Source organism: Alligator mississippiensis, chromosome 9 (genome assembly GCF_030867095.1).
Source record: "Alligator mississippiensis isolate rAllMis1 chromosome 9, rAllMis1, whole genome shotgun sequence".
NCBI lineage: Eukaryota > Metazoa > Chordata > Crocodylia > Alligatoridae > Alligator > Alligator mississippiensis.
Genome location: NC_081832.1, coordinates 5732546 through 5760224, shown reverse-complemented (window position 1 = coordinate 5760224; position 27679 = coordinate 5732546). Strand labels below are relative to the sequence as shown.

The following is a 27679-nucleotide window of genomic DNA, read 5'->3' as shown; positions in this document are numbered from 1 at the left end:
AGCGTGGCCCTCTTTGCTCTGGGTTGCCGCAGGCCAGAGTGGAGCTGGCAGGAGAAGCTGGTGCCTCTCCTGTGCTCCACACAGCGTCGTACTTATGCCAGTGATTTCACAAGCGTGCAGAGCCCACCAGCAATGCAGGGACTCTTCCTGGATGGTGCCCACTAGGAGCACGGACTACACCTAAACTCCCCTCTTGTGATGCTGAGGATGCTTGTCCAGAAGAAGTGGCTGCCTATGAAGCACTCTGTCCAAATTCGCAGATGATACCAAATGATGGGGTAAAGTTAACACACCAGAGGGTAGGGAACAAATCCAGGCGGATCTGGACAGGTTGGATAAGTGGGCAGAAGAGAATAGGATGCAGTTCAAGAAGGACAAGTGCAAGGTGCTGCACCGGGGGAGAGGGAATCAGCAGCGCGCTTGCAGGTGTGGGGAGGACCTTCTCAGCAGCACGCAGTGGAAAGGGATCTTGGAGTCACTGTTAACTCCGAGATGAACACGTGTTGTCAATGTGACGAAGCGATCAGTAAAGTTAACCGCACTTTATCGTGCATTAGCCGGTGCATGACAAACAGGTCCAAGGAGGTGATGCTTCCCCTCTATGCGGCACTGGTCAGGCTGCAGTTGGAGTACTGCATCCAGTTTTGGGCGCTGCACTTCAAGAGGGATGTGGACAACCTTGAGAGGGTTCAGAGGAGGCCACTCATGTGGTTAGGGGCCTGTAGGCAAAACCCTACGAGGAGAGATTGAGGGACACGGATCTCTTCAGCCTCTGCAAGAGAAGGCCAAGAGGTGATCTTGTGGCCGCCTACAAATTCATCGAGAGGGGACAGCAAGGAATAGGAGATGCTCTGTTTACCAGGGCACCCTTGGAGTAACTAGGAACACTGGCCACAAACCGACGGACAGCAGATTTAGGTTAGACATCAGGAAGAACTTCGTTACGGTAAGGGTTGCTGAAATCTGGAATGGGCTTCCAAGGGAGGTGGTCCTCGTCCCTATCTTAGGGGTCTTTAAGAGGAGGCTGGACACACGCCTGGATGGGGTCGTCTGACCCCAGTGCTCTTTCCTGCCCAGGGCAGGGGGTCAGATTTGATGATCTTCTGAGGTCCCTTCTGACCCAGACATCTATGAATCTATGAACAAACCTTGGTCCACCTCCAGCATGTCCTGTACAGCTCGCAGCCGGGTCACGAGCCGGTCCTTCCGCGCCCGCAGGTCAGTCACCTTCTCCCTGGCAGCCTGCAGTGTCCCTTTAATAGCTGGAACAAAGTGCACACATATTTGCCTCTGCCATCCCAGGGGTTTGAGCTACCTCCACTCAAAGCTGATGCACTGCCATGCCCTTCTCCCACCAAACACATGCAAACACTTGGCAGAGCCATTTCCATGGCTGGAACTGCCCTTACGTCCACTGAGCTTCCTCTGCTCCTGCCTCACAGCTTCCTCGAGGGCGCTGCTATTCCTCTTCAGCTTTTTTGCTATGGCAGCAAGATCGCCTGACACAACACCCTGCAAACACAAGGATGCCTTACGCCCTGCCTGGGACGCAGTACGGGTGCAGGCCTGAGGCCCAAGCTTGGAAGAGGACACCCAGACCCCAGTTCTTGATCTCCATGGTTAAATGCTAGGCAAGGAGGCCATGCTGGTGGGAAAGCACTAGCCCCTCCAGTGTGCACGGGGTGGGACACGGGGATAGGGAACAGTGGAGAGATGGCAGACTTGGGGCGTTTACATTTGCAAAGCATTGTGCCCAGAGATGGAAGTGGGAGTTGAAGCTGAAGCTTGGGGAATTGCAGAATAGGTGGTGACGTGCCCAGTCCAGACAAGCTAGGTGGGGGACGGGTTGTGAGTGCCCGGGGAAGGCGGGGGTCTACCAAGCTGGGCAGCTGCGCACCATGAGAGCCTCACTGGCAGCATCGGCGGCGTCTGCAGCTGCTGTCTCCGCTTTCTTTACAGCCTCGATGATGCTGGCGTATGCATTGGAGGCATCGATCGCCCGCTGGATAAACCCGTCCTGGTTTGTGCTCCGGATGATGCTGCATTTCAAGGCAAAGGGATGAAGCCGAGAAGCCCTGCAGGGCACCAAGGGCAGGCAGTGCCTGGCCAAGAGCACAGGCCCCTGGCCCCAGCCCCTCACTGGGACAGAGCCCCCATTTCAGGCTCCTTGGCAGCAGTCTGAACAGCTGCCTTTTACTGTCTGTCCTGGCCCATGAAGCCACACTCCCTGCCCCACCCTCAGGTCTGGAGTCCGCAGTACCCAAACCATGCCGGCTTCTCCTTGCCGCTGTCTGCAGCTCTTGGAAGAGGGAGGGGTGTGGGGCACAAGGGTCCTGGAGCTGAACCCTGCCTCTGTTGGCTATGGAAGGATCTCGCTGCTACCAGCACCGGCTCAGAGTAGATCAATGGCCTGCGTTTGCTGTAGCAAAGCCCCCAGGCCTTCACCAACTGGCAAGACTACCTGGACAGGTTGCGGGCGAGCTCATCCAGGAACCGGGCATGTTCCTCGGCGGCCTCGACCACTGGGATCTTGCTGCTGGCAGGAGAAAACTTCTTCACCCGCTCTGTCAGGGGATGCTTGGCGCCATCCAGCAGGGCCGCCAGCTTCTCGTAATCCTGCCGGGACACACAGCCCCCCGTAGGGGTGTTCATCCCCCTCACTGCTGCACATACACCCGACGGTGGGAGACACCTTGCAGGGGTATGACACTGATCTGCCATTGCTGCACCCCCATTAGCACCCCTTATTCCTTGCTTCCCTCTCCCAGCACCAGCCCTATCACACCCCATGTCTCCCTCCTCCCTCAGTCCTGCCTTGCACCCCGGGCTACCAGCAGCCTGCCCCAGACCATCGCACTCTCCCCTGGAGCTTCTGAGCCACTCACCTCCTTGGCACGCTCAATCATCTGCAGGAGGTCTGAGACCTGGGCCAGTGAGTCCTCGGCCATGCGCAGCGTGTCCTGCACCAGCCCGTGCTGCTTCTGCAGCTCCTTCTTCTTTCGCTAGACACACACATGTTGCAGGGAGTTAGGAACTGACATATCCCCGGTCATACAAGACTCAGAGCTTTGTGCTTCTGTGTTCAAAGGAAACCCTCCGGGTACCTGGCTCTCCTCCAAGTTGTTCAGATTCATGCTGTTCAAGTCCTCCGTCTGCCTCGTTTTATTCACAGCCTCATTGAGAGCGTCACGGAGATCCATGAGCTCGGAGTTGTACTGAGTCAGTCGGTCTCTGATGTTGTTCACCAGGGCTCGGTTGGCCTCCCCTTTGCTATGCAACTCGTTCTGCACACGATGCAGCACTGAGGGAGGAGGAACTCGGTTTTAAACTCTCATTTCTCCAGGATCGTGGGGTCTTTTGCATGGTTCAGAAGGCTCTTGGCCCGACTATCATCTCAGTAAGGACCCAAGTGACCTAGTCCGAGGCCTACATAACACAGATCGTAGACCCTCACCCAGTAGCTTCTGCACCTAGGTCCTACCCTCCGTCTGATCTACATCATCCAACCCCTGCATTATCCCAAAGCAATCTTGTCTTACTAAATGTGTAATTGTTGATCCCTTTCAAGCTGTCCTGTATTTATTGCGTGAACTGTTCAGCTCAGTGGGAGGTGACATTATGCATCCAGTGTTAGTGTGTATAATATCTCCCAGGATGCTGTTACCTGCGGTTTCTCAAGGGGTTTGCGTGACGGTGCTTTTTAGAAAGATGCCCTGATATGTTTTAAAGACTACGGGGTAGAGAATCCACCACAAACCACGACAATGCTACCCGCCCTGCTGAAAAAAAAAAGCGTCACTATAAATCTAGTCCAAGTTGATCTAGTTCCAACTTCCCGCTTCCAGTGGGACTGCTGTATGTATGCTGTTTTCCATTAGATTAAAGAGCCATTTGCTATCAGAAATCTCTTCCCACGGTTCCCCTAATCTGCATCTGGGTCACCCCAGTGGAGAGCAGAACGTGACTCCCGGCGCTTGCGAGAGTGTCGTTTGGGCAGAGCAGCCCGCTCCAACGCAAAACGCCCCGGGCGTCCGCAAACACCACGTGTGTCCCAGCAGGGAGCGGCACGTTTCTGATGCTGCCGTTCTGGCTGACCTGAGTGAACGGGGAACACGGAGACAGACGTGCGAGAGGAAAACGAGCAAACGTGGTCATTTCCTGCTGTCATGCAGAAGCGTTAAGCTATTCAAGTTAAAATGCAATTTATTTTTTAAAGCCCGAGTCCTGACAATCCAGGAACTTGCTTGGACAGAGGAGCTAAAAATCTGTCTGGACTCCTAGTAAAGGTCAATTGCCGGCACTTCGGAACAGCTCTGACTTGCGGAAGAGAAGAAAATGGAACTATTATAAATTAATGTCCTTCTGCCGTGCTCCACTCTCCCAGCCGAGGAACTGGCTGCAAAAGCTAGTCAGGCCTGCTCAAGTGAACAGGACAGCTCTCCCAAAAGAGGGGACGATGAGGGGCGGGGGGGATACCGAAAGGGGCTGCCCAGAGAACAGCATTTGCAAGGATGCTTTTGGGCCAGGATGCTCTGAGCTGTGCCAGCCGAGCTCCACTTACATTTCTGTGCCTCCTCCTCCTCGTTCTCTGCCAGCCCTCGCTGGCTGCTGAAATCCCGCTCCCTCATCTCCTTCAGCATCCTCTCCACCTCGGCCATCTTCTGCCGGAACTCCTCTGTGGACGTGGCGCTGACGTTGCCCGTCCCAAACATGTCCATCTGGTGTCCCAGCTCTGCAGAGGAAGCGACCGCGGTGACCTGCTGGCTTCAGCTACAAAAGCCAGTTACTTTTCTATCCCCTGACCCTTGAAAAAGCCTCCCCTCTTCCATAAAACACCAGCTAGGATTCATTGGCTGCTAGGATTCATTCCCTGTCCCTTGCCCTTTATCCAAAGACCTTGAAGTCTATAGGACTCTACACTGACGCTACTTTTGAATTCCCCTCAATCCAGCGAGAGCATGGTACGTGGGGCAGGGAAAAGCCAAGCCGGTGATAACTTTCTCACTTACCCTGAATGCTGTTCTGAATACTTCGAATATTTAGCAAGAGCTGCTGCACTCGCTGGTAGGTGTTTTTTGTGTGCTCGTCCAGAGAGTTTGCTTTCCTGTGCGTCATGGTCATCTAAAATAAAAGGCTGCTTTACTTGAAGCTTTCAATTAGACCCGATCTGACCCAAGATGCGGGGAAAGACAGACCTGGAAGGGGATCTGGGAATAGACAGCTTTCGAGACCAGTTAACTGGAACAGTTGTTTCTTGCAGGGATTTTCACACATGCTGCACCCTGCTATGATTTAGCTTCATGGGTGCACAGATGTTAATGAGACCAACATGGCTACAACCTAAACCCCTGCTAGATGTTAGTGAGAAATTCTGTTCAAAAGATCTCAAGATCATAGTCGCCAGAAATTGTCTGTGCTAATTAACACCACAGCAAAGGTTGTCATCCAGGGCTGGAAGAACCCACCTATTCATTATATCACAGCAGAAAACAGGGCAGCTGCCAGCTACTTGGCGTTTGTGTGTGCATGTACAGAAATGCACAGCTACGTCATGCCGGACAGGCACAGGGGATTGTTTTGCACACAGTTACTTAAAGCGTGCATCGCCCATGTGCAATTGCACAGATGTTCCTGCATGCCACTTGGTTTAAGAAATGGGCCCTGACTCTTGCTTAGATGGTCAGGTCTTTGGGGCACAGACTGCTCTTTATTCGATTCGGACACAGACTCTAGTGAAAAACCCCCACACACAACAGGGTCTTTATCCCTGAGCGAAGCCTCAGAGGGTTTCTACAAGACAAACAGAAAGATAATTTGCTGGCGGGGTCAGGACCCCTTCCAGCCAAAGTGCAGTGCGTCCTCGAGGGGATACAGGTTTGTTTCTGTTCTCTCCCCGCAGGCCTGCTCTGTAAAATGATGCTTGATAAGCTTTATTTCAGCTGGTTAGGGTTAGAGCAGCTTGAAAAGTAAATACAGATGAATGAGTGGCTGCGTGCTCCTTTAAAAACAAAAGCACTTGAGGAGAAACAGGGTAGTCAGGGAGTGGGCTTCCAGCTCTTTGGACAGAGAGGGGATCTCATGGCTCTGACGGGGCCAGGGTGGAGTCTTGCATAGGATGCTGACCCGGCAGCGGGGAGTGGGGAGAAGAGCCCATGTGTGCAGTGCTATCAGCAAGGGAGGGGACTGAGCTTGCCTTGTGCTGCAGCGCGTTCAGGTCCTGAGTGAGGTCCCTGTTCTCTTCCACCAGCTCCTCGGCCCGTTGTCGGACCCCGCTCATGGATCTCTGGTGCTCGCGCAGGTGGTTCTGAAAGAGAGGCGCGGGGCCGGCAATCAGACAGACGGGACCAAAAGCCCCGAGAAAGGCAGGGGCAGCCCGAAGACCGCGTCGAAGGCTTCACGTACCGCGAGGGTCTCCATGGTGTTCTTCAGACCTTGCAGCCGGGCCCATGCGATGGAGCTGGCGTTCAGGTTAATCAGCTGATTCCTGATGGTGGGGAAGGAGGCCTCGATCTTTCGGAGGTCTTCCAGAAGGAGAAGCACGCAGGTGTCGCAGACTGTCCGTGCAGAGAAATGGTGAGGTAAGGACACTGATGTGACATGTGTCATCTTGTATGATGGCAACTCCTTCCATCTCCCTTTTTCCCACGACCGCAGTGAGGACACGGTGCTATAAAGCTAAGGAGGAGCCCCTGTCCCCCAAACCTGAGCTCTTAGCCAGATTGCCAGTCTGGGGTGGGTGTAAATGGGGGGTCCTCGGTCACATTTGTTCCTGGGTCAGGAAGGATCAGGATTTCTGAGTGCTTGTCCAGGTAGGAATGGGCTGGGAGGTCGTCACCACCATGTGGGGCAAATGCAATGGCAACACTATAAGGGATGGGCTTGATGAGAGAAGTCAGGACAGTGGGCCTGGTCTGGGTCTCACCGCAGCTTCTCACCTGTAAGACCCACGTGTGAGGCCAATAAAATTACCCCAGGGCTAAGATTAACATCAAGCCCAGTCCACAGCCGGTCTACCCCATCCTTCTGCTAGCTGTTTTGGGGCAGCCAAAACCAAGGGTGCGTCCCGTATTCGTGCTCCTTTCAGGCGCCCCTGTACTAGAGGGACAAGGCTGAGATCTTGCGTCATGTCACAGGTGGTGTCCCTCTGTTACGCAAGCACAAAGCCGCTGGAGCCCGTCTCCTCTGAGATACCCGGGCTTTGTTTCCAATCTGGACCAAACTTTGTCACTGTTGAAGTTATACCAAAAACCCCAGGAATTTTCCAGGGAGGAGAGGGACGAACAGGGATGACTAGAAGACGCTTGCACTGAAAAAGTCGCCTGGTCCCCCCACGGTCCCTTCCCCAGGGCATGGCAGAAGGATGCTACTGACCTTCACACCTCACGCTGTCTGGGCCGCTGGCTACGGGGATTTCGTACTGCTGTATGCAGGTGTCACACTGCTTCCCTGTCAGGCCACTCGGGCACGTGCACTCCCCCGTCCGGGGGTCGCAGGACCCCCCTTTGCACTGACACTCTGCCAGGAGAAAAGAGGAGGCTGCAGTAGCTCTGCCGAGGGCCCTGATCCCATGATCCCGCCCTGCCCTCACAGGTCCCCTGGGGAGGAAACGGCAGGACCCCACTGCAGCACGGCAGCCCTCCTGCACAGCAAGCAATCACGAGTTCAGTCATTTGGTTATTGAAACCTAATGCCCAGAAAAGCCTCCGGGACATGGGCTGAAGGACTGGCAAATGCTTTGGGACATGGCACGGGCCAGCCAGGCGGTTGTATGTGCAAACAGCCTTATTGAGCCACTGGGACTAGGACTTGCAATACGATAAACTGCATGTGCGGATGGACAGGAGCTCCAAGGAGCCATGCAGATGCAGTGGGGGCTGATCTGTGCCCGCAGTGCCCAGGGCACTGAGTGCTCTGCCAAGCCTAAAGTGAAATTACAACAAGGGACCGAGTGTCTCCGCATAGTCTGGAGCAATGCTCTGCTCTCACAGCCTGGATGCATCCCAGCACTGCCGTGGAAGAACCCCACAGCCCCTGGCTTTCAAGGAGCGGGAAGTGGGTGCTTTGGCATTGTAGCAGAGCCGGAGAGGCAGCCCCGGGGCACTCGATGTCCCTCCTAGGAGACGCGGGAGCAGGAGAGAAACACACTCACTTGTGCAGCCATTCTCGCCCAGGCCCCAGTAGCCAGGTGCGCATTGGTGGCAACGGGCCCCGTTGACCCCGGGCTGGCAGCTGCACTGACCGGTCTGCGTGTGGCAGCTCGCTCCCAGGGACCCGACGTCGCAGTCGCATCTCCGGCAGCCCGAGCAGCTGTCGTAGCCGTAGTACCCCTCCTAGGGAAAGCCAGAGCAGTAAGCTCCCTGCATGGGTGCCCTGGGGAGCAGAGGCAGTGGGAGGACATGCCAGCTTTTCAGCCTCCAGACTCCTTTCACTTGATGCTCACAGTGGCCAAGGGGAGCCCGAGTCTCAGCTCTGTTTTCCAAGCATTTCTCCTGGCTTGGAGTTAAAACATGTGACAGCCAAAGACTAAAGCGGTGGGAAGGATGCTCCGATTTGGTGAACTTCTCTGTTCACCCCTGGCCAGGAGGCTTGTGGGGGAACTAGGATCACCAGAGCTCACCCTAGAGTGGCAACTAAAGTCCTCAAAGCTGCAGTTAAACCCACACCAAGTCTCCTTCCTCGTGCAACAGGCCAGCACCGAGGGGAATGCTAGGGTTAGACAAGACCTCAGGGGTCATCTGCACCACCCCGCACATGAATACTCCTGAACGGTCCCTGGCCAATGTTCATCTGTTCTCTGAGGACTGAACCGTCCATGCTGGGACTGCAAGCCTGATGCTCTACCACTGAGCTACCTGGAGCCTGCATATACCAGGTAGCTGCCAGGCTGTAGGCACATACACGAACCCACCCCATAGCCATCCAGCCAACTCAGCAGCCATTGACACCCTGTCTCTGCCCCGGGACTGCCTGGGTCCTGTAGCACAGGACGGCTGGAAGGGGAGCGAGTGCAGGGTGAGCCCGGGGTGACCCATAACCCATGCTGGAAAGCCCACCCGGAGCGCACAGCGACCACCGCAGCTTTCATGGCGCATGGGGGGACCCAGCGGTTGGTTTTACCTGACAGCGGTCGCAGTGCTGACCTGTCACTCCCGCTTTACAGAGGCACCGGCCCGTTCGGGGGTCGCACGACTCGGTCCCGCAAGGCGAACAGCTGCACACTGTCAGGGGAAACGACACCCATTTGCAAGATAAATGACACAGGTGGGCAACTCCAGCCCTGGCTCCAGTGGGTTTGATGTGATCTGAGAGGTGCCCCCCTCAGTTAGATGAAAGAAGAAAGATGTGCTCTCTTCTCTAGAGCGACAAGCTGTTAGTCACAAGGCCACCTCTCTCCATTACACTTTCCTGCTATTTGGTGGGGCTGTGACCTCCAGCGGTATCGATACATCCTGCAAACTCAAGCTCCTGGAGGAGCTGTCACCAGCTGGGTGCCGTGTGCTATTGCCTGCGTGACCCCTGTGCAACAAGTGCTCTGCTGCCAGCTGACACTTTTCAAACGCTGCACAAAGCAGGGTTTGCATGCTGGAGAAAGGGGGACTGGCTATGGACTGGAAGGACCTGGGTTTGATCCCAGGTAGGAGCAGTGGGTTACCATCTCCCACCCACCCAGCCTCCCATCCAGTGGGTACCGGGAACTGCCCTGGGGTAAAGGTGGCCATAGCAAGGTGCTGACCACATCACCTCCTCCTCGTGCCAAGATTAAAGAAACAGTGAAGCCCTGCTTCCATGGGCCTCAATCGTCGATAAATGGGATATCTTTACTTTAACCACTGGAGCCAGGCCAGGCTGTCAGCTCGGGGAGGAGCAGCTGGGTAACACCCCTGGGCACCCAGATGCAGTGACAGCCCCTTCCCCACAAATGCTGGACCCAAGTGGCTGGGTCCGTGCCCTGTGTGACACTCACATGTGCAGTTCTTGGCCTCCACCGCATCGCCGTGGTAGCCCGGGGCGCACAGCTCGCAGCGCGGCCCCGCTGTGTGGTGCATGCAGCCGGAGCAGGCGCCGGTCAGTGGGTCGCAGTCGCTGAACAGCATGTTGGGGTCCGTGTTCCCGCTGCAATCGCAGGGCTGGCAGAAGCTGCCGATCACCAGGGGATTGCCATAGTAACCCGGGGCACATCTGCAGAAGCACAGTGCGTTGAGAGGGAGCATCCCCTCCCCGCCAGCCCCATCGAAAGCGGGCGGCACAGCTGAATGCAACCACCCAGAGATCCCAGAGCTCCTCGGCGGGGCTCCCGCCACCCCAGGGAGGGTTGTTATCGCCGGTTCAGAGATGGGCAGCTGAGGTGAAGAATGGCTCCGTGCCCTGTTTGCGGTGACATGGCACCTCAGTGATGGGGGCACAGACTGGCCATCCACATGAAGCCCGTGGGGACTCATCAATACCCAGTTGCAGCTGATCCTGAACCACCTTGCAACCCTGCGTCTGGGAGCAGGGAGGTGCAGCCTGGCCTAGCACACAAGAGCCAAAGCGAAGCCACACGTTTGGTGGATCAGAACAAGCCGCCCCCTCTCCAGCCCCTCTGTTCTCTTGGAGGCTGTGGGAACTTCCTTCTGCCCCCGAAAAAGGCAGCCCAGGAGTGCCAGGTGAGGCAGGCCTTACCGTTCGCACATGGCTCCAGCGTAGCCGGTCTTGCACAGACACTGCATGGTGGAGCCCTTGCGGATACACCCGACGGCAAAACTGGAACCAGGGACAGACAGAGGGGAAACGTCACCTCCCCAGCTCCAAGGAACAGCACCTGGGAACAGGCTGTTCCTCCCCGCACAGCAGCACAGAGCAGCTGACCTGCCCACCCCTGCAGTACAGACTGGGGCTGAAATGTCACCAGGATTACGTCCATGGCCCTTGAGAGGATGAATCCTGCCTGCAGGCAGAAAACCCTCTGGCCTTTCTCCAACCCCATCTTGACAAGCATTAATAGGAAGGGTGTAGCAACCTCTTCCCATGAGAAGCTACCAAGGAGGAATGCACAAAAGAAGCTTCCTCAAGCCCAGGGAGGAAGTCAGAGCACCCTGGGGAGAGAAAAGCAGGAGAGGGGGCTTCATGGGAGCTGCTTACTTGTTGGAAGCCACTGAGAGAGGACACGGGCACCCCACGCACTGCAGCAGCCCCTCTGGGGAGTAGCTATCCACGTAGCCGTCCTTGCACCGCTCGCAGCGGTTGCCCTCCGTGTTGTGCTGGCAGTTCTGCAAGGACAAGATGCCCAGGCATAATCAGAGTCCACCAAGAGAGTGTGCGATGGGATGAGTTTCTGGAGCTTCACACCCTCCAGACAAGGAGGGTGTTGGGGCTCTGGCAGTGACGATGAGAAGCGACTCCACTAGAGAGCTGGGTCCTGAACCCCACTCCCAGCAGAGCTACCTTTCAACATAAACTGCCTTGAAGACAATAAATCCCCTGGAAAAGGCACATGGATTTCTGTAAATCCAGACTATAACCTGTTCTGCCAGCTCCTGGTTGGGTCGTATTGGAAAGGACCATTGAGCCGGCTGCGTTAGAGCTTCAGTTCCTAGGCAGTCTACTTACGATGCAGATCCCAGACCCTGGGAGACACTGATCGGAGTGGCCGTTGCAATGGCATGGAACACATTTCCCCAAGAAGAGACCCTTGGTGTCCCGGTAATAGCCTGGAGCACATTCCTAGAGACAGAGAGGGTGATGATGATGTGAAACAGCCCAGACACATGTAGGTAGAGTTGATAGATTGACCAAAGGGTCCTCCACTATATTGGTGCTAAGGCAAGGTTCATAGCAAACAAGGCTGAACATGTATATGGGGGTGAGAGATGGGGCACACATGCAACATGGTTTACCAGGAGCATAGGGAACAGTTCCAACACCACCGGGGGCAGCTCAGGTTGGAGAGATTAGCCCGTCAGGGTTGGCTTTGGACTCTTCCTGGTGTCCTATCCCACAATGAGGCATGTCCCACCCTACCTGCTAGGTGCAGCACTGCCAGCAAGTGAAGTCCTAGGCCCTCAGTTACATTGTCTGAGTACAGTGCCTACAAACCCCTCCCTTATGCTGGAGACAGGACTTCACCTCTTCAACCTACCTGGCAGGAATCTCCCCTGTAATTGGCCGGACACAAGCACAGCTCCACATTGCTGGCTCGAATGCCCACAGCAGAGTCCGTGACAGTTTCCAAGATGACCCGCCGCAGGAAGATGGACGAGGAGATTTGGGAGAAGAGTGCCCTGATCTGGAGCTGCTCTAGGCTGGCCAGCACCATCATCAGCTCCTCCCTGGACACCGGGTTGTGTGTTTCTGTGTGTCTGAAGTTACCCTGGTGAGAAGAGGGAAGCTCTGGCATTAGCCTGCAGTAAAGCGCAAGCCTGCAATTTCTGATTCTGTCCCTTGCAAAAAGGCTAATCAACTGGGCAAGCCGTCTGAGCACCCCCTAAGCCCTGGGAGGCCATGCAGGCAATGCTGGATAGAACCTGGGTCTTCATAAACAGCTGCTCGGATGCCTCCCCTTGCACTGAAAAAATCAGAGCTGAAAACCTGCAGCAGTTCTGCCTCCCTGCACCCCACTGGAAGCCAGCTTCCAAGGCAGTGATTTCCCATCTCCCACAGGAGCCACACAGGGACAGCTTCCATTACAAGCAGCTCCTCTTGGGTGCTGGGCAGTGGCCACATGATCCCCAGAACACACCACCGCTGGCAGAGGGGAAGGTCTGGTCCAATGAAACCCCCAATCCATGGGAGCCCTAGCTCCACGTACCTGTGTGCATCAACTCACCTCCACCAGCTGCAGCTGGCCTCTGTGCACATCTCCAGGGGGTGGGTAAGTGTCTTCCCGAAACATGATGCTCATTTGGTTTCCCTGGGGAAAGCAAAGAGGTGTCCTGTGAGCCTGGAAGCCCCAGTTATGCTGTAGAAACCATCGCACAAGGCAGACGGGGCTTCACCGGCTGTACCTTCAGGATGACATCTGGGCGGGACTCCATGGGAACGAACACGTCGCCCCGTCTGGCATCTGAATGGAGCTCGTAACGCAGGTGCCCACCATAGGAGGAGACCTGGGGAAAGAGCCGAAGAGTACAGGCAAGGCATGGCATGCTACAGAAACTCAGCCAGCTGATGTGTCTGGTGGTCAGAGCGACACCAAACCAAGGGGGGCAGGACTACAAGGGGAGCAGGTGCCCTGCCTGTGCCCTGCCACCTCAGCCAATGCGAGGGCGCCAGGCAGTGAGGCCGGGTCAGGTACACGCTCTCTTACCCGGTCCCCAAGGTAGGAGCTGGGTGCCTGCCAGTACAGCTCCTGGTAGACCTCAAGAAGGTACTTGAGATCGGCATGTACCAGGTCTTCTTCTGCTCTCAGAGAGGTGCCCACTTCTTGGCGGTCGCTGCTGAGCAGACGCCAGCCATTCATGTCGGAGAACTAGGAGAAAAGGGGGCAGAACTGTGAGACGGGTCCAGCCTGGGTCCCCTGGACGGGGGCAGCTCTGGGTGCAGGCTCCTTGGAGAAATCCCATCTATTCCTGGTCTTCTACTGAAGCTGATTTGCTCAAGTCACTGATTTGAGGCTGATTTGCAGGCTCAGAACAGCCCCTATGACTCCTGCACCACTAGCATGCCCAAGGAACTTTCTGAGATCCACCACAACCCCCAATGCAAAGGATGCCAGGGTTCAACAGCTGAGGGCACAACAAGAACTAGTCTTCCTTTCCACCACCCACCACCCCTTCATGCTGCATAGCTGCATTCAGCTAGCGCAGAACTCAGGGAGGACACAAGCTTTGGAGACAGGGCCTGGGGTCCTGGACAGAGCAGAAAGGATCCCCCAGCCCAGCCCCTAGTCACCTCTACTCGGTATTTCTCAACACTGTGGCAGCGATCAGTCGCCCCGAAGCAGAAACACTTGGTGCATCCCTTGGGGTTGTCTGCATCCAGCAAGAAGGTCCCCAAGCGGCACTGGTCACACCTTGGGCCTTCCACGTTTTCCTGGAAGAGAAGCAAACTGTGGGCCTGTTGGGTTCCTCCTGCGGTGTCTGTGGGAACAGGCAGGCCGGCTGCAAGTAGAGCAGCCCTCAAGAGCGAACCAGGCACCCTGAGCCAGTGTCCTGTGTCACAGCGCTGATCCATCCCTCCTCTGCCCACTGCCAGGACAAAACCCCTTGTCCCATCACCACGATGCACAAGTTCCCTGAGGGCTGAGTCACCCTCCAGCCATGCCGGGCACATCACTGACACCGTCACTCTTTGGCATCAGATGGGAGAGTGACCTGCGTGCTCCACATAGACGATGTGCAACTGAACAGCACCCCCAGCCTTGCCCACAGCCATAAGCTGCCCACCCCTTCCATGCCAGCCCTCCCGAGCAGACGAGCCTCGCTGGACTGACCTTGCAGTGGCACTGCCCAGTGACTGGATCGCACACGCTGGCCTCCGTCCCTGCTGGGTGACAATTGCAGCTCCTGCAGTCTGGGAAGTGGTAGTAGCCAGGGGCGCAGAGGTTGCACCGCCGCCCTATTACATTGGGCTTGCACCTAGATAGGACACAGCAGCAGGAATGAGCACTTCCTCCTCTTCCTCTATGGAGCTATGACACTCATGAAGTAGCTTGGTGGAACTATAAGGCTGGGATGCAACGCTGATACCAACAATGAATGCTTCCCACCCTTCTCAGCTGCCTCACTGAGCCACTGATCCAAGTGCTGCCCCAGTACATACTTTCTATGAGACTAAGGCCCCGATCCTGATCCTCACCTGCACTGGCCACTGTCCACGTCACAGCCTGGCTCCGTCAGCTCTTGAACCCCGGGGCGAGAGCAATTGCAGTCCTCGCAGCCAACAAGGGGGTGGCAGCCGAAGGTCTGGGGCTCGCAGACCACGCACTCTGGCTTTATGGTGTGGGGTGGGCAGATGCACTGCCCGGTCACTTCATTGCAGAGGCGGAGCCCACAGTCACAGGCTGGAAGGGGAAGGAGGCAGAGGCATTCATCAGAGAGCAATGAGATAGCACGCAGTGACCGGGCTGCACTGCTCCTGGGGAGCCCGCGCTCTCCCCCACTCCACGCCTGTGTCCCCACAGCTCGCTGCAACCAGCCACAGACCATCACCCGGGCATTTCCTGTTCAGGTGCTAGTCAAGCACTAAAACCAAGGCAGGGACCAGAGTCTGGGGGTAAGAAGAAGGGCTCCTCTGTGCTTGTAAATCACACAGTAATGGGAGCTTGGGATTGGAGTAGTAGAGAGATCCATCCAAGCTAATGGTAGGGGTATGCTTTTTCCAGACAGTAAATCCACTGGGAGAGAGCAGGAAAGAGAGGGCTGTGTGGGGGCAGGAGCTGCTCTTTTGCTGACTTTCTCTGCTCTGGAGCAGAAGGGAGTGCTGGGCGTGAGCAGCAGCAGGGCTGGTACCAGCAGCGACACTGCAGCCACCTCTCCTGGCTCATGACCGCACAGAGCACCAGAGAGGGGGATGATGCTGATGCTGCCAGAGGGGAATGGGCTGAGTGAAATGCAGAGAAGAGACTGAAGAGTTTGCATTTGCTTTGTGGAAACACTCCCCAGAGAAGAGCAGGGAATTCGAGTCAAGTCTGCCAGCCTGGGCTCTGATTTTGCACATACAAAATATTGGCCTTCACCATGCTGAAAACTGGCTAATCTACCCGATGGGACTTGCAAGAGCAGGTTTTCTGGGGAAGGGGACTCTTTAACTACTTGGCAAATACATTGTGCCCTAGAAACCCTTTGAGGGAAGGAAGAGACTGCTTGTCAGACAGTGTTGTATTAAGTGCAGGGTCCCAGGGCTTGGCAAAAGGGCTAGGACCTCCCTTGAGCGTTTACCCTCTCATCTCAGTACAAGTGCTGGAGGGAAGTCAAAACCAGCACTATCCAACGCAGCTATGTCCTAGCCCTACAGACCAAGCGACTTGCCACCAGCCGGCCTCAAAGCACTGTCCTGAGCGGTCCCGAGCCCCCTCCAGAGCCAGGGGAAGGCAACTCACGCCTGCAGTTGGGGAAGCCCCAGTAGCCAGTGGCACAGCGGGAGCACTCTCGCCCGATGACGTTGGATTTGCACGTGCATTGACCCCCGAAGGGCTCGCACTGGCGGCTGACAGCTCCCACCTCGTGGCAGCGGCAGGGCTGAGCACCGTTGTTGTAGAAGAGCGAGAGGGAGATGGCCGAGTCCTTGCAGAACCTGGGTGATGTGGCGGGACTGCAAGGAAAGCAGAGGCAGGTCACTGAGCAGGGCTCCCAGCCAGAGCACCCTAGTGCGGGGGTCCTGCCCGGGTGAGAATACTTTGGCCTGCCAAGGGGACTCAAGCACGGGCAACCATCACCCCCACCGAGACCTACTCATCAGGTCTAGAGGCCGCTCCCAAAAAGCCAGCTGTACATCCGCAGCCACCAATGACATCAGCTAAGTCCTAAGGGAAGCAGATGCCCCTAAGAAGATCCATGCCACCCCTGGTAAACCCATCCCACACACAGCTGTGAATCAAGGCGAATTTCCCACAGGATCCCCGGAGCCTGAGCATCCCAAATCAGCACAAGTCAGAGCAGAAAAACCCCCACCCGCGCCCAATAAGCTCGACAGACTTTTTCACTGCACTGAATCCGGCCCAGGGGAAGGAAGTGAGTAAAACAGACCACTGCACCTTCCCAGCCCGCAGGGCTCTCTAGGAACGCCCTGCACCCTGCCGCGCCTGCTTGCTGAAGAACGAAAAGCCCCTGTGCAGAAGAGCAGAGACGCTTTAACACCGGGATTCTCACTTGATATAAAAACCGTTGACTCCGCAAGTGCTGATAAAATCGTAGGACTTGTCCAGGGGCTCCTCCTGCAGGTACTGCGAGCTGTAGCTGTCTTCGGGCACCACAAGGATGTAGTCCTGCAGCAAGGCAAACGCAAACGCTCAGTCCCCTTCAGGTCAATGTTTTCTATCTGAAGAGATTGAGTTCAGCCACAGACAAGCACAAACAAGACCCGCAGCCCAGCAGGTCGTGCAGTCGCCCCAACAATGATTTGCAAAGCATCGCCCGTTGCCAGCTGGGATATCGAATGAAACGCTGCAACACGCTCTAATTTTGCAAAGACGACTAGCCCATTCCAGCCAACTCCAGCAGCCAATGTCTGATGTGACTGAGGAAGGTAAAAAACCCCCTCAAGAGTACCACAGTTGTGACTTTGAGTCCGGACACCTGGGATCTATGCCCAGCTCTGCCACGGACTTGCTCTGCGGCCTCTGGTAAATCTTATGTCCTTTCTGTGGCTAGGTTTATCCCCCCTGAACTATCAGGTTAATGATGGTTTTCTGCCTCTGTGGTAAGACATCTTCAGCTGAGAGATGCTGTTTATGGGCACGGTCTTGTCAGGGAGCACACCAAACTGACTGTGCCGGGGCAAGCAGGGAATTCCTTGTCGACCACCAGAGACCACCTGAAGCAGTTTGAATTACCAGCAGCGTCCATCCCTCTCTACTGGTGACCCAGTGATGTACAAAATACTTAACCTAGTTGTCAGTGCCCATTCCCTGGTGGCGAGCTTCCACTGGCCCTGCTCTCTCACCCAAGGGCTAAATCTTCCAACCTGGGCTGCAGTTTTGCAGTTTTTCAGTAATTGAGAAGCGGTGGGAAAACCTGCCCTGCTGTCAGCCTGCAGTGGGTGCTACCAGTACAAACCCATGCTGATTGCCTGCACGTGGCTGGAACCGGGTCTTGCAGGTATGGAAAATTCCTCGCTAGACACATACCAGCCACAGCTGCCGATCCTCCGGCACGCGGATGATCACACTCAGATCGTTGTCTGTCACGTCCAGAACAATGTGGTTCTCTGCAACCACCAGGCTCCGGCATCCATACCCATGTGGGCAGAAAGTAGCATTGGCCTGACCTGAAAAGCCAAAGGGGTCATCAGTCCTGTAGCTGTCCTCATCCACCCTCGACCTGCTCCCGCGGGCAGCTGGCTGGGAGCTGACATGGTGCAGCTATCCCAAGAGCATCTATTCCTTGGTACTTCTGTGTCAGACTCCAGCCTCACCAGCTTGGGAGAAGCCAAGCAGACACTGGCCCATGACAGAGTCCAGCTTCAGGGCTTCATGGTCCAAATCAAGACCCCACGGGAGCTGAATAAAAGCAGCTCTGGGAAAGGGCTGGGTCTCCTAAGGGCTGCTCTCTGGGTGGTGTCTCACACGGCCTCCACTCTCTCTTGTTGTGTGAAGCATGCTCAAGAAAGGAACTTGATGCAAACCCCATTTCCAGAGCTGGAGGCTCTGTGCAACCTTCCCCTCTGCCCTGGAGTTCGTAGAGTCAATGCTCCTCGGTGGAGGAAAAGGAAGCTGTTCCTAACTGGACCAGCTGATGGGCTGATGTCTGAGGCCACTGCAAACCTATGCTGAGAGGTCTACATGAAAGAGGCCCGATTCCCAAAGGTATTGAGCCCAAGCAAGTCTCTAATAAGTAGAGGAGAGACAGCTGGATCCCATCACTGAGGTGCCTCAGTGCCCTCCTGGATGTACACAATAAGGCACTTGAACTGAAATATTTTTGTCTTAAATTTTTCCTTTCTAGGGTCTGTTGCAGTAATTGGAAGTGCCAGTGCTCCTGGCTCCCCCTTTGCTGAAGCCAGCTCAGAAATGGGAAAGCAATCCACTTCTACCGAGACCCAAGGGAGGAGCTTGGGTCACAGATTTGAAGGCAGAAGAGACCATCACACCATCCAGTCTGCCCACACAACCCCTTCCCTCTTCCCCAGCCCCGGGCGCAGTGGTTCGTGTGTGATTAAGGCAGATCTTGCAGACAGGCATCTGGCCTTGATTCAGAGATACCCAGAGATGGAAAATCCACTGCATCCCTTGGCGTTTTGTTCCAGCAGTTACTCATCCTCAGTCTTAAAATTCTCTGCCTTATTCCTAACTTGAGTTTGTCTGGCTTTTATTCCCAGCTCCTTGCTCTCATGATGCCTTTCCCTGCTGGAGGAGAGGGCCCTTCAGTCCCCAGAGCAGATACATGCAGAACATTTCCACACTGCTGCCACCACAGACATGCTCTTCTCAGGCCTGGTTAGGAGGAGGCAGCTCACTTGCGTTCTCCTCGGAGAACCTACAGATTGCCACCGGTGACCAAAAGGGCCAGTTCCCCAAAGCCTCTCCTCACCTTGCCAAATCCGCCCGCCGTTGATCAGCACTTCCACGGGGAAGGTGGGATGGTTGGGCTGGTAGCAGTGAAGGATGAACGTGTAGCGGCCCAGTGTCTGGATCCGGGTGTTGAACACCACGGCAGTCTGGTCCAGAGCACAGGAGCAAAGAGAAAAGAAGCCGTGGCTGACACACACATTGCACTACCAGAGCACCCCTGCCCCACTGCAGCGGCTGTGTCAGATACCCCAGGTGATGGTCTGGCCCCATGGACTCACTGGGTGTGAGTTCACAGATAGCCCCTCCAGCTCACCAGAGCAGCCAACGCGGCTGATCCCAGGCAGTGGAAATCAGGCTGGGGTGCATGGCACCAGAGTGGGCAGCACTGGGGACACTGAACACCCAGCAGAGTGGGGTCCAGTGCAAAGGTGGGGCGGGTGTTGACCCATAACATCAAAGCAACGGAGAAGCCTGGATTAAATACACTGGCACTTAGGTGGCAGAACCACTGGACATGTGTGGAGCCATTCAGATAGGACCCACACGTGCACAGGGCCACCCTCAGAGGAACTAATGTCATCGCCCCAGAGGAAAGACCTGGCCCAGGCAGAGTTGGGATTTGCTACCTGGGGAGGCTGCAGGAGGATCAGCTCCGCTGACGAGTCCACGGCGGTGGGCGGCCGAGGCGGAGGCCCTGTTGTGGGGCCGGTGGGAGTGACCGAGAAGGCGTGAGTCAAGGGAAGGTCCAGGGGGATGAGCACAGGCTGGCCTCCCTCTAGGACAATGGATTGGGAGAGCTTCGGAAACCTCGATGGGACACAGGAACTGCTGCAACAGAGGAAGGAAACAAAGCCATCCCATGATCTCCGGTCGTGGGAGGACACAGCCCATGTCGCTGACCCAAAGCACAAACTGAGGCAAGAGCCTTCCTAGGCTGACAAGCTGGGATGCCCGTTCCAGGGTGGCGCCTGTAAAGGAGGCCGTGTAACCCAGTAGCATCTCATCCCAGCCTGGCCGCTGGCTCACGGTCTCCCCTTCAGCAGGTCATTTCACCTCTCTGTACCTCCATTATTAAAGGAGTATATGCAATATTTCCCCCCAATGTTAAGTGTGGAGAGACAGTCATGCAGGTGGTCTGGTGGGAGGGGTGCGGCGTGACAAATCCACACTCTTGTGAAAACCCTGAGACATCTTAGCCCTGGTTACCTATTGGGCGAGAAGGTCCCGTGAAGGCTGATGCAGTGGACCTTCGGCTCCACAAACTCCATGGTGAAACGTCTGTGAGGGATCAGGTACACTTTATGCTGCAGCATCAGGAAGGAAAGAGAAGCCCAGGGTTAAATTGCTCCCTTTTCAACCCAGAGCCTGGCCCTGCTCTTTTACCCACCATTGGTCAGGCTGACCTCTCTAGGGATCCCCTTGTTAGATGCACACTGTGGCTCTACGCTGGGATCCCACTACCTTGTGCTAGGGAGACGGCAGTGGTGAGAAGAAATGCTCTGCTGTATTTATAGAAGAGATGCCCCAACCAGCCACCAACTCCTTTCCATCCTCCCTCAGCCGGCAGTTCCAAGGACATTTTTTCCCCGTATAGTTTGCCTGTCACCTCTTCTCCCAGGCAGCATCTGACCACATTAAACTGCTTGCAACACAGGGAGATCCACCCGGCACCGGATCTAACATAGGACCAGAACCCCGCTAGGTCAAGCACGAAATCGAGCGCTCTGGGACCTCGTTCCCCATCTCACACAGGCCTCACAAACATGGCACGGCTGTCCTTCACAGCAAGGGCTTACCAGGAAGACGTGGGCTCGATCCGCAGTGAATCGAACGGTCGCCTCTCTCCTTAGTTCAAAAGTCGCCAAGCGATTCTCAGAGTCTACGACCATCCCCCGGCAAAGGAAACTGCAGGATAAAAACAGAACTCAAGGACGGCCCCAGGCAGGGCAGAGCCAGGGCTCATTTCTTGTCCTGCCAGAGAGGCGACCTTGAAGATATTTATACAGAGCTGGCATAGCCCCTTTGATGCCCTCCCCGCCTAGTTACAAAACTGGAATTTCCTAAGGATATCCCAGGCCTGCACTTCCTAGCACAAAGCTCGTGGTTTGAAGTCAAACGTGAGAGCAGCTCCCAGACATGGTACTCAGTCTGGCAGCTCCATAAATACCCCCAGTCCAGCACGCACCCTCGCTTGCCTGGGGACTCCCTCGGGTCTTAGTTTTTAGCACTGTGCACATGCATGTGGTACATGAGCCTTCGGTTTGCAAGTGCATCTGTCCTAACAGCACGTGAACCCCTGGGCTCCAGACTCCACGCGCCCCAGCTGGAGAACGCTGGTGCCTCCGTCACAGGGGAGACTGTTCACACCCCACAACAAACGCTTGGAGACACACCAATGAGGCGCTGATATTGTATGTGCAATAAACCTGTCTCCCTTCAAGATGTAGGAGAGGGATGATGCTGTATGACCTTCCCAGGCCCCTTCCCTCAGCCCGCTGCTCGTACCTGTAGTCGCAGGTATAGAAAGTGGAGGTCCCTTGCTGGGGGGCTTGCTGCGGTGAGGTCACGGCCACGCCGGCTGTCTGCTGCCCATCCGTGTTGGCATACTCCACCAGCACCACATACTTCCCCGGCTGGGGAATCGGGAGCCGCACCTGCACCTCCACCTGCAGGAGGGAAAACGATGGCTGTGCAGCCTGCTCCCCCCTTGTATCCCCACACTGAACAGGCAGGATCCCAGTGCTGAGTCCCAGTTTCTCTGCTTAGTGACCATGGACCCTCACCACTTATTGGGTGTATATGTACTCTAGACAGCTCTGGGGCTGCAATCTAGCTCATCAAACACCCTGAGGTGTATGAGTGTTGACACTTTGCTGCACCTCCTGGGACTGAGAAGGCAGAGGGCTGAGTTTTGAAAGCCTGGAGCAATGAGTGTGCCCATAAAGGACCATGTCTGTGGGCAAGGCAGTCTGTCTGGGTGCCGAGCTCACAGACATGCACCTCTGCAGGCAGTTCAGTGACTGAGGGAGTGCAAAAGCCTTCTGGAAAATATGGCCCAGAACATTTAAAGGACAAGGGGCTTCTCAGGGGCTTCACTGTGTTCATTTTCCCAGGATGTTGGTCCTTCCCCGGGCAAAATGGATGCACCACTCACGTCACTGCCACTGCACAGCACCATACGGGGATGCGATGGGGTGATGAGCTCCACCGGGCAGGGTCTGGGGAGGTTGTTGTCTATCCTGCACACCGCATCTGCTCCTGACGCAGAGGGGAAGCCGTCCGCAGACAGGTACTTGTACAAGAGGCAGCTGAAAGTGTGAGGAGAGAATAGGGAAATTCTGCAGACCCATAGGATCTAAGCAGTGCCTTGTCCCACCCTTTTGCCCTTGCAAAAAAGGTTTTGAGTAAGAGTGCTGGCCCTGCCAGACATCACATCCCTGCCTTCTGGGGAGCAGGAGCATTTGAACGGGTCCCGATACAAGTTGGCCACAGCACAGAAGAGACCCAGAGCAGGCAACAAGGAGGAGAGCTTCTCCACTCCCAGCCCAGCCCCCTGGGCACAGTCTGAGCACCGCGGATATTGCTTGGAGAAATTGGGCCTACAACCCAAGAGGAAAACCTCTCCCATCACCCCTGCAGCCCCAGCAGACAAAACCAGAGGTGTTCTCTGCCATGCAGACACCTGCCTGTTTGCTGCTGACTACAGGTTGCCAGGTAAATCCTGCTAACACTGCTCAGGGCAAATGCCTTTCCAGGGCAACGGCTGTGCCTCCAGCACTAGCTCTGTGAGCAACCCATTGACCCAAGTCTCTCTCCCACCAGTGCTCTGAGTGGGAATGCAGACCTGGCAGTCTCTGGGGTGGTTACTACAGGGCATCTTATCAACTGGGGGTCAGAGGGCTGGACAGGCCCCAGGTAATGCGGATCACAGATACAGAGAGGAGTGGGGCTCCTTACTTCCGACTGGCTTGCTCAGGACTTGGGCGGTAGGTACAAGCCTCCGTGACCTTTAGCTGCAGTATGGGAGCCTCATAGTATGAGCTGGGCAGCAAAACCAGGTAGTCCTAGAGAGATGTGGGGAGGAGAAAGGGGACAAGTTCAGTGCATGGTTTAATGCAACTGGACAAGTGTCAACACCTCCGACCATCGCAGGGGCCGGTCCTTACCAGGAGTATGCCCTCCGCTTCGACGATCAGAGACCACACACTGGGGTTCAGCACAAAGGGCTCTCCAAAGCTGTTCTGAGGGACGGTGACAAAGGCCGGCTCCGTGCTGGGGGCAAAGACGATCTGCTTGGTCTGCTCCGTACCTGGAGTGGGAAGGACAAGAAATGGGGGGTTGGCGAGGGAGAGGGTGGGGGCTGTTGGGAGGATGGCCTGGGTGACAGGCAGAGACTCGGAGGCGATGGCCAGTCACTCGGTTTGCTCTCCTCCAGATGCTTCAGGGCCCCCATCGAGATGACAAGGATGCCTGCACAGACTCCAGCCAGGGCCTGAGGGGGAGAAAAAAAATCCCGGACGTTTCCATGCGAATCCTGAGCGCTCAGAGGGAGCGTGGGCTCCCCTGGGTTGCAGGGTGCCGACGATTAGCTAGAGAGAGAGGAAGTTGTTTGTGAAGCAGTCATTCCAGGGCAGCTGAAAGGAATTACCCGGATCAATGATACCCCGGGGTACAGCGATCCCTGCCTGAAGGTCACATCACTGGTCTCGTGGCAAAACGGAGACCCCTGCACTATGCTCTTCCAGCCTCAGAGCTGCTCCCAGGAACAGGCTTCCTGCAGCCGTGGCTTAGAGGATGGCTTTCTGGAACGGCACTTGCTGGACACAGGGCCTGACCCGGCTTGGGCTGGACTGACATGTGATTGATCCCTCGAATCCATTTGCTCTGAGCGCAATTGCTGTCCAGCTCCTGGCGGCAGACCAGCATCCTCTTATCTCCTGCCTTCAGGGTCGGCTTTTTTGAAGCACGTAAATAAGCACGTTTGGCAGGAACTTAGCTGCGCAGGAAGCAGATGAGCCGAGGCAGAAGGAGGTGGGTGCGAAGGCTCGGGGTCCTGGCTGCCCTTGGCTGTAAGTCGGCAGCATTGGTGAGAGCAGGGCTGGGACCAGGGGCCAGGTCCCTGCTAGGACCGTAGCCGTAGCCAGCAGGCACCGGCAGCATGAATGGAGAGCAGACTCTGGCTTCCTGAGACACAGGATGCATTCAGGCAGGGACTGCTTGCCGGGGTAGTCGGCAGTCAGGAGAACTCCCTTTGGGATGGAAAGCAGAGGCTGTGCCCCTCAAACTGCACCTGTTTGTCTGTGGCAGATGACGGGGCCCCTCTCCCCTCCTTTTGAGCATGGAGCCCAATTGCCAAGCCTTTCAGGCGGGGGACAGGGCGAGTTGTAGGCCCTGCATCCATTAACGCCTGCAGCCCTTTGGCACAGATGGGGAGGACACAGAGAGCACCGGGCCGAGCATCCATCCTGCAGGCTGATCTTTGGCCTCTAGCAGTAGCAAATACTCGATGCCTTCGAGGAAAAAGCAGAGCACATCCCACAGCAAGCTGCCGTCCACTGAAAGGGGAAATCCCTTCCTGAGCCCTGCCTGGGACGGCGCTGGCTTCCTCTGACATGTCCTGTGTATAAACGTTACCGGTTGCACTATCAACCAGTCAGGTTTTGAAAATAAAAAAATGGGTCCAAAATTACCCCCCTGGGCACTCCAGGCTCTGGATGTACTGGCCCAGTCTCCTCTGCACCAGCACTGCAGCTCCTGGTAATAATTTCACCCTCCATCTCAGGGCACTGTGCCACCAGCAACCAGTCAAGGCCCAGGGTCCCCTGCTGCCCCCCAGCTCTCCTTGCCCAGAACCGTTTTCCACCGTGCAACCAGCAGGACTAAAATACAGAGGGCAAGTGACTTGCTCAGGGTCAGGTGGCAAATCAGTGGCAGAGCCAGGAATAGAACAGAGGTCTTGGACCTCCCATGTATTTGACTGGGATTTCTCAAGAGGGTGTAAACGGGGGAGTAAGTCACCCCCAGCCAGGTCACTTGGGTAGGAATGAAGGGTGGCTGGATGCATAAGGCTGCTCCTGCATTGGCTCTGCAATGTGGGTTTGTTAGTGCATGAGCAGATGTGACCCAATGGTGCCCGATGGCAGATGCAGCCCCATGTCTTTCCAGAGGTGCTGCAAGTCCCTGGCTGGGACTCCGTGAGAGCTGCCAGACTGCAAAATCCTTGGACTACTTTTGTGTTAATTCCTCAAAAGGAAGGAAACCCCGTGGCTGGCTTCAGGACTTTAATGCTCCACCTTGGTTTGAAAACCCCAGGCCAACAAGCTGGCCGGCTGCCCTCCCACGTACAGGCTCTCAGCGAGGCTTCAAGCCAGCTGCAGGGACTGTGAACAAGGTGACAGACAGGCAGAGAGCTTCGCTGCACCAAGGGGCAGGCTGATCCATCACGGGTTTAGACTGTGCTGACAAATCTGCATCCCTGCAGCCCAAGAGCTGCGGGCACGGCTTGAGCAAAACAAGGCATGGCAAGATCACGCTTCAGACGTGGCCAACCACTTCTCCGGAGGAGCACATTCAAGTCGGGGGCTGTGCACTGAGGTGGGGTGGAAGCCTAGAGCTCACCGGGCTGAGAGCTGGCCTCTCTGCAGAAAACAGGGGTCACTGCTTTGGCCCAGGGAGGGTGAGGCAAAGGGGGGAAGGCCCCTGAGTCCCAAGTCATCCCTCCCCGAGTTAACAAGGGACAGGGCAATGGGGGGTCTACAAAAAGCACTTGAAAAAAAAAATCCATGGGATAGAAAGGAAACACTTCTCTGAAGTTTGGTCCTGGTTCCCAGTGCGTGGCCTGGCTGGGACACACGGCTGCTCTCCTGGCTCTTCTGGGGTGTGAGTCTGGCAACCTTTATCTAACCATCACTTCCTCTAGCAACAGCCCAGTTGCCAAGAGCACACCCCACAATGCCTGGGACCACGACTGAAGACCACCGTGGTGCTGCTCTGTTAGCCAGAGGGGCGCGGGCTCGGCCCTGCCCTTGCGTTGGAAAGGCTGGCGTTACGGGGCCACAGAAGCGTCCTCAGGAAACAACGCTGCAGGAGACTGCACGGGGTGGGGAGGAGGTGGCAATGGCGCCAGGGGGGCAGGTCTGGGATCCTTACCTCTCCTTCGTGGCTGAAAAGCGGTAATTTTGCCATACACAGTGGCACCTCCTGAATTAATATACCTCAGGATGACATGGAACAGAGAGAGCTCTGCCTCCTTCACGGCTACCGTGACTCTGACTTTATTCTGAAAAAAGCACAAGCACATCGGGCGCGCGTCACTGTGGAGCTGGCTCGGGACCAGTCACCCCCACTGTGGGAGAGCGGTACCCACCTGTCTGACTGCCTGTCTGCCTGTCTCTTCCCTCTCCCCTCTGCGTTACACGGGGTAGCAGCTCCACGGCTGCTGGGGCTGGCACATGGAGGAGTCAGGCTGTACCCAAGGGAGGCGTTTTGGAGCAGGGAGGCGCAGTTGTGCAGAAAGTGGGTTGTTTTGGGTTAGTGGAGAAGTGAAAAATGCACTTACAGTTGCCACAAATATTAAACTTTCCTTCCTCAAGGACCGAGACCCTCCCTTTCACATTTGCAGGCCCCCGGTTGACGTAGCGGAAGACGATGTGGAACAGGTCGGGGGAGGTCACATTGAGAGTCACCACTACCTGGGGCTGGCGGGAGACAGAAAGGGGAGAGAAGCAGAGCACACCTTCAATCACCTCCGCCACCAGCCACCGACCCAAGCACAGCGGCTCGGCCTAACGCTCCCAAAGCAACAAGCCGCATAGTAAGGGGGGCGAAAAGAAGGGAGGAGGTTCGAGGGAACTGGCCCTACCGCACAACAGCCTCACTTGGACAAGGACAAAACATGCTGCCGAAAGAGCACCTACCTCTATCCCTCCTTCCCGAAGCACCTTCCAGACTTTTCAGCTGCTTAACACCCGCGTGTGCATGTGTGCATATGTGTGCAAGCGTGTTGTGGGCTGCTGATGCGATGGCAGCAGCTGCCTGCCCAAAGCATGGAGCATCTAGAAGATACTCTCCTACCAGTGCTTGGGGGTGCTCGCCCCAGCATCAAATTGGAGGACGCTCCTCGACGTAACTCTGAGTGGAAGTTGCCTCACTGTGATGGGGAATTACTAGGGTTGGGTATCCGACCGGTCAAATGTCAAAAATTGCAAAAAAAAATTGCCAATAGGCCCAGATAATACACAGAAAAAACACAACGTTTTCATTATGTCAAAAAACAAGTTTAAAAAAAAAAAATCATATTTCTGTCAAGAAAACTGCAAAAAAAAAATGTAGCTTTTTGGGGGGTAAAACTGCTATTAACTTTGACCGGTGCTCAACTGACTATATTTGACCGGTCAATTGACTGGCTTGCCAACCTTAGAAATTGCGGTCATGGGGTCATTTGGGAGCATTGCCTTTAAAGAAAGTCTCCGTTCCCGAGGCAATAGTGTCCTAGTGCTTTGCACTACAATTAACTGGCAGACAATGCCGAGG

General features: G+C 55.8%; 1 protein-coding gene across 3 annotated transcripts in view; it reads right to left on the bottom strand.

Annotated features, from left to right (window-relative positions):
- The window catches only part of LAMA5 (laminin subunit alpha 5), a 119615-nt gene that overhangs the window by 13829 nt on the left and 78107 nt on the right, over positions 1-27679 (bottom strand). The window contains exons 23-58 of one of the 3 annotated variants that reach the window (XM_059713212.1): positions 26706-26844; positions 23314-23456; positions 23105-23211; positions 22302-22455; positions 21653-21813; positions 20944-21052; positions 20354-20451; positions 19774-19975; positions 19167-19293; positions 17765-17904; positions 16788-16903; positions 16019-16230; positions 14776-14980; positions 14411-14555; positions 13870-14010; positions 13286-13447; positions 12984-13085; positions 12806-12889; positions 12119-12349; positions 11590-11703; positions 11122-11249; positions 10663-10743; positions 9965-10179; positions 9118-9218; positions 8150-8330; positions 7372-7515; positions 6403-6554; positions 6194-6304; positions 5010-5121; positions 4562-4732; positions 3105-3301; positions 2886-3002; positions 2462-2616; positions 1898-2039; positions 1410-1512; positions 1149-1262 (exon numbers count right to left, since the gene is read on the bottom strand). In XM_059713212.1, the coding sequence (XP_059569195.1) occupies positions 1149-1262; positions 1410-1512; positions 1898-2039; positions 2462-2616; positions 2886-3002; positions 3105-3301; positions 4562-4732; positions 5010-5121; positions 6194-6304; positions 6403-6554; positions 7372-7515; positions 8150-8330; positions 9118-9218; positions 9965-10179; positions 10663-10743; positions 11122-11249; positions 11590-11703; positions 12119-12349; positions 12806-12889; positions 12984-13085; positions 13286-13447; positions 13870-14010; positions 14411-14555; positions 14776-14980; positions 16019-16230; positions 16788-16903; positions 17765-17904; positions 19167-19293; positions 19774-19975; positions 20354-20451; positions 20944-21052; positions 21653-21813; positions 22302-22455; positions 23105-23211; positions 23314-23456; positions 26706-26844 (5116 nt within the window). Of the gene's footprint in view, positions 1-1148; positions 1263-1409; positions 1513-1897; positions 2040-2461; positions 2617-2885; positions 3003-3104; positions 3302-4561; positions 4733-5009; positions 5122-6193; positions 6305-6402; positions 6555-7371; positions 7516-8149; positions 8331-9117; positions 9219-9964; positions 10180-10662; positions 10744-11121; positions 11250-11589; positions 11704-12118; positions 12350-12805; positions 12890-12983; positions 13086-13285; positions 13448-13869; positions 14011-14410; positions 14556-14775; positions 14981-16018; positions 16231-16787; positions 16904-17764; positions 17905-19166; positions 19294-19773; positions 19976-20353; positions 20452-20943; positions 21053-21652; positions 21814-22301; positions 22456-23104; positions 23212-23313; positions 23457-26296; positions 26427-26705; positions 26845-27679 lie in introns of all 3 variants that reach the window. The other 2 variants (XM_059713213.1, XM_059713214.1) reach the window with 2 other exon arrangements.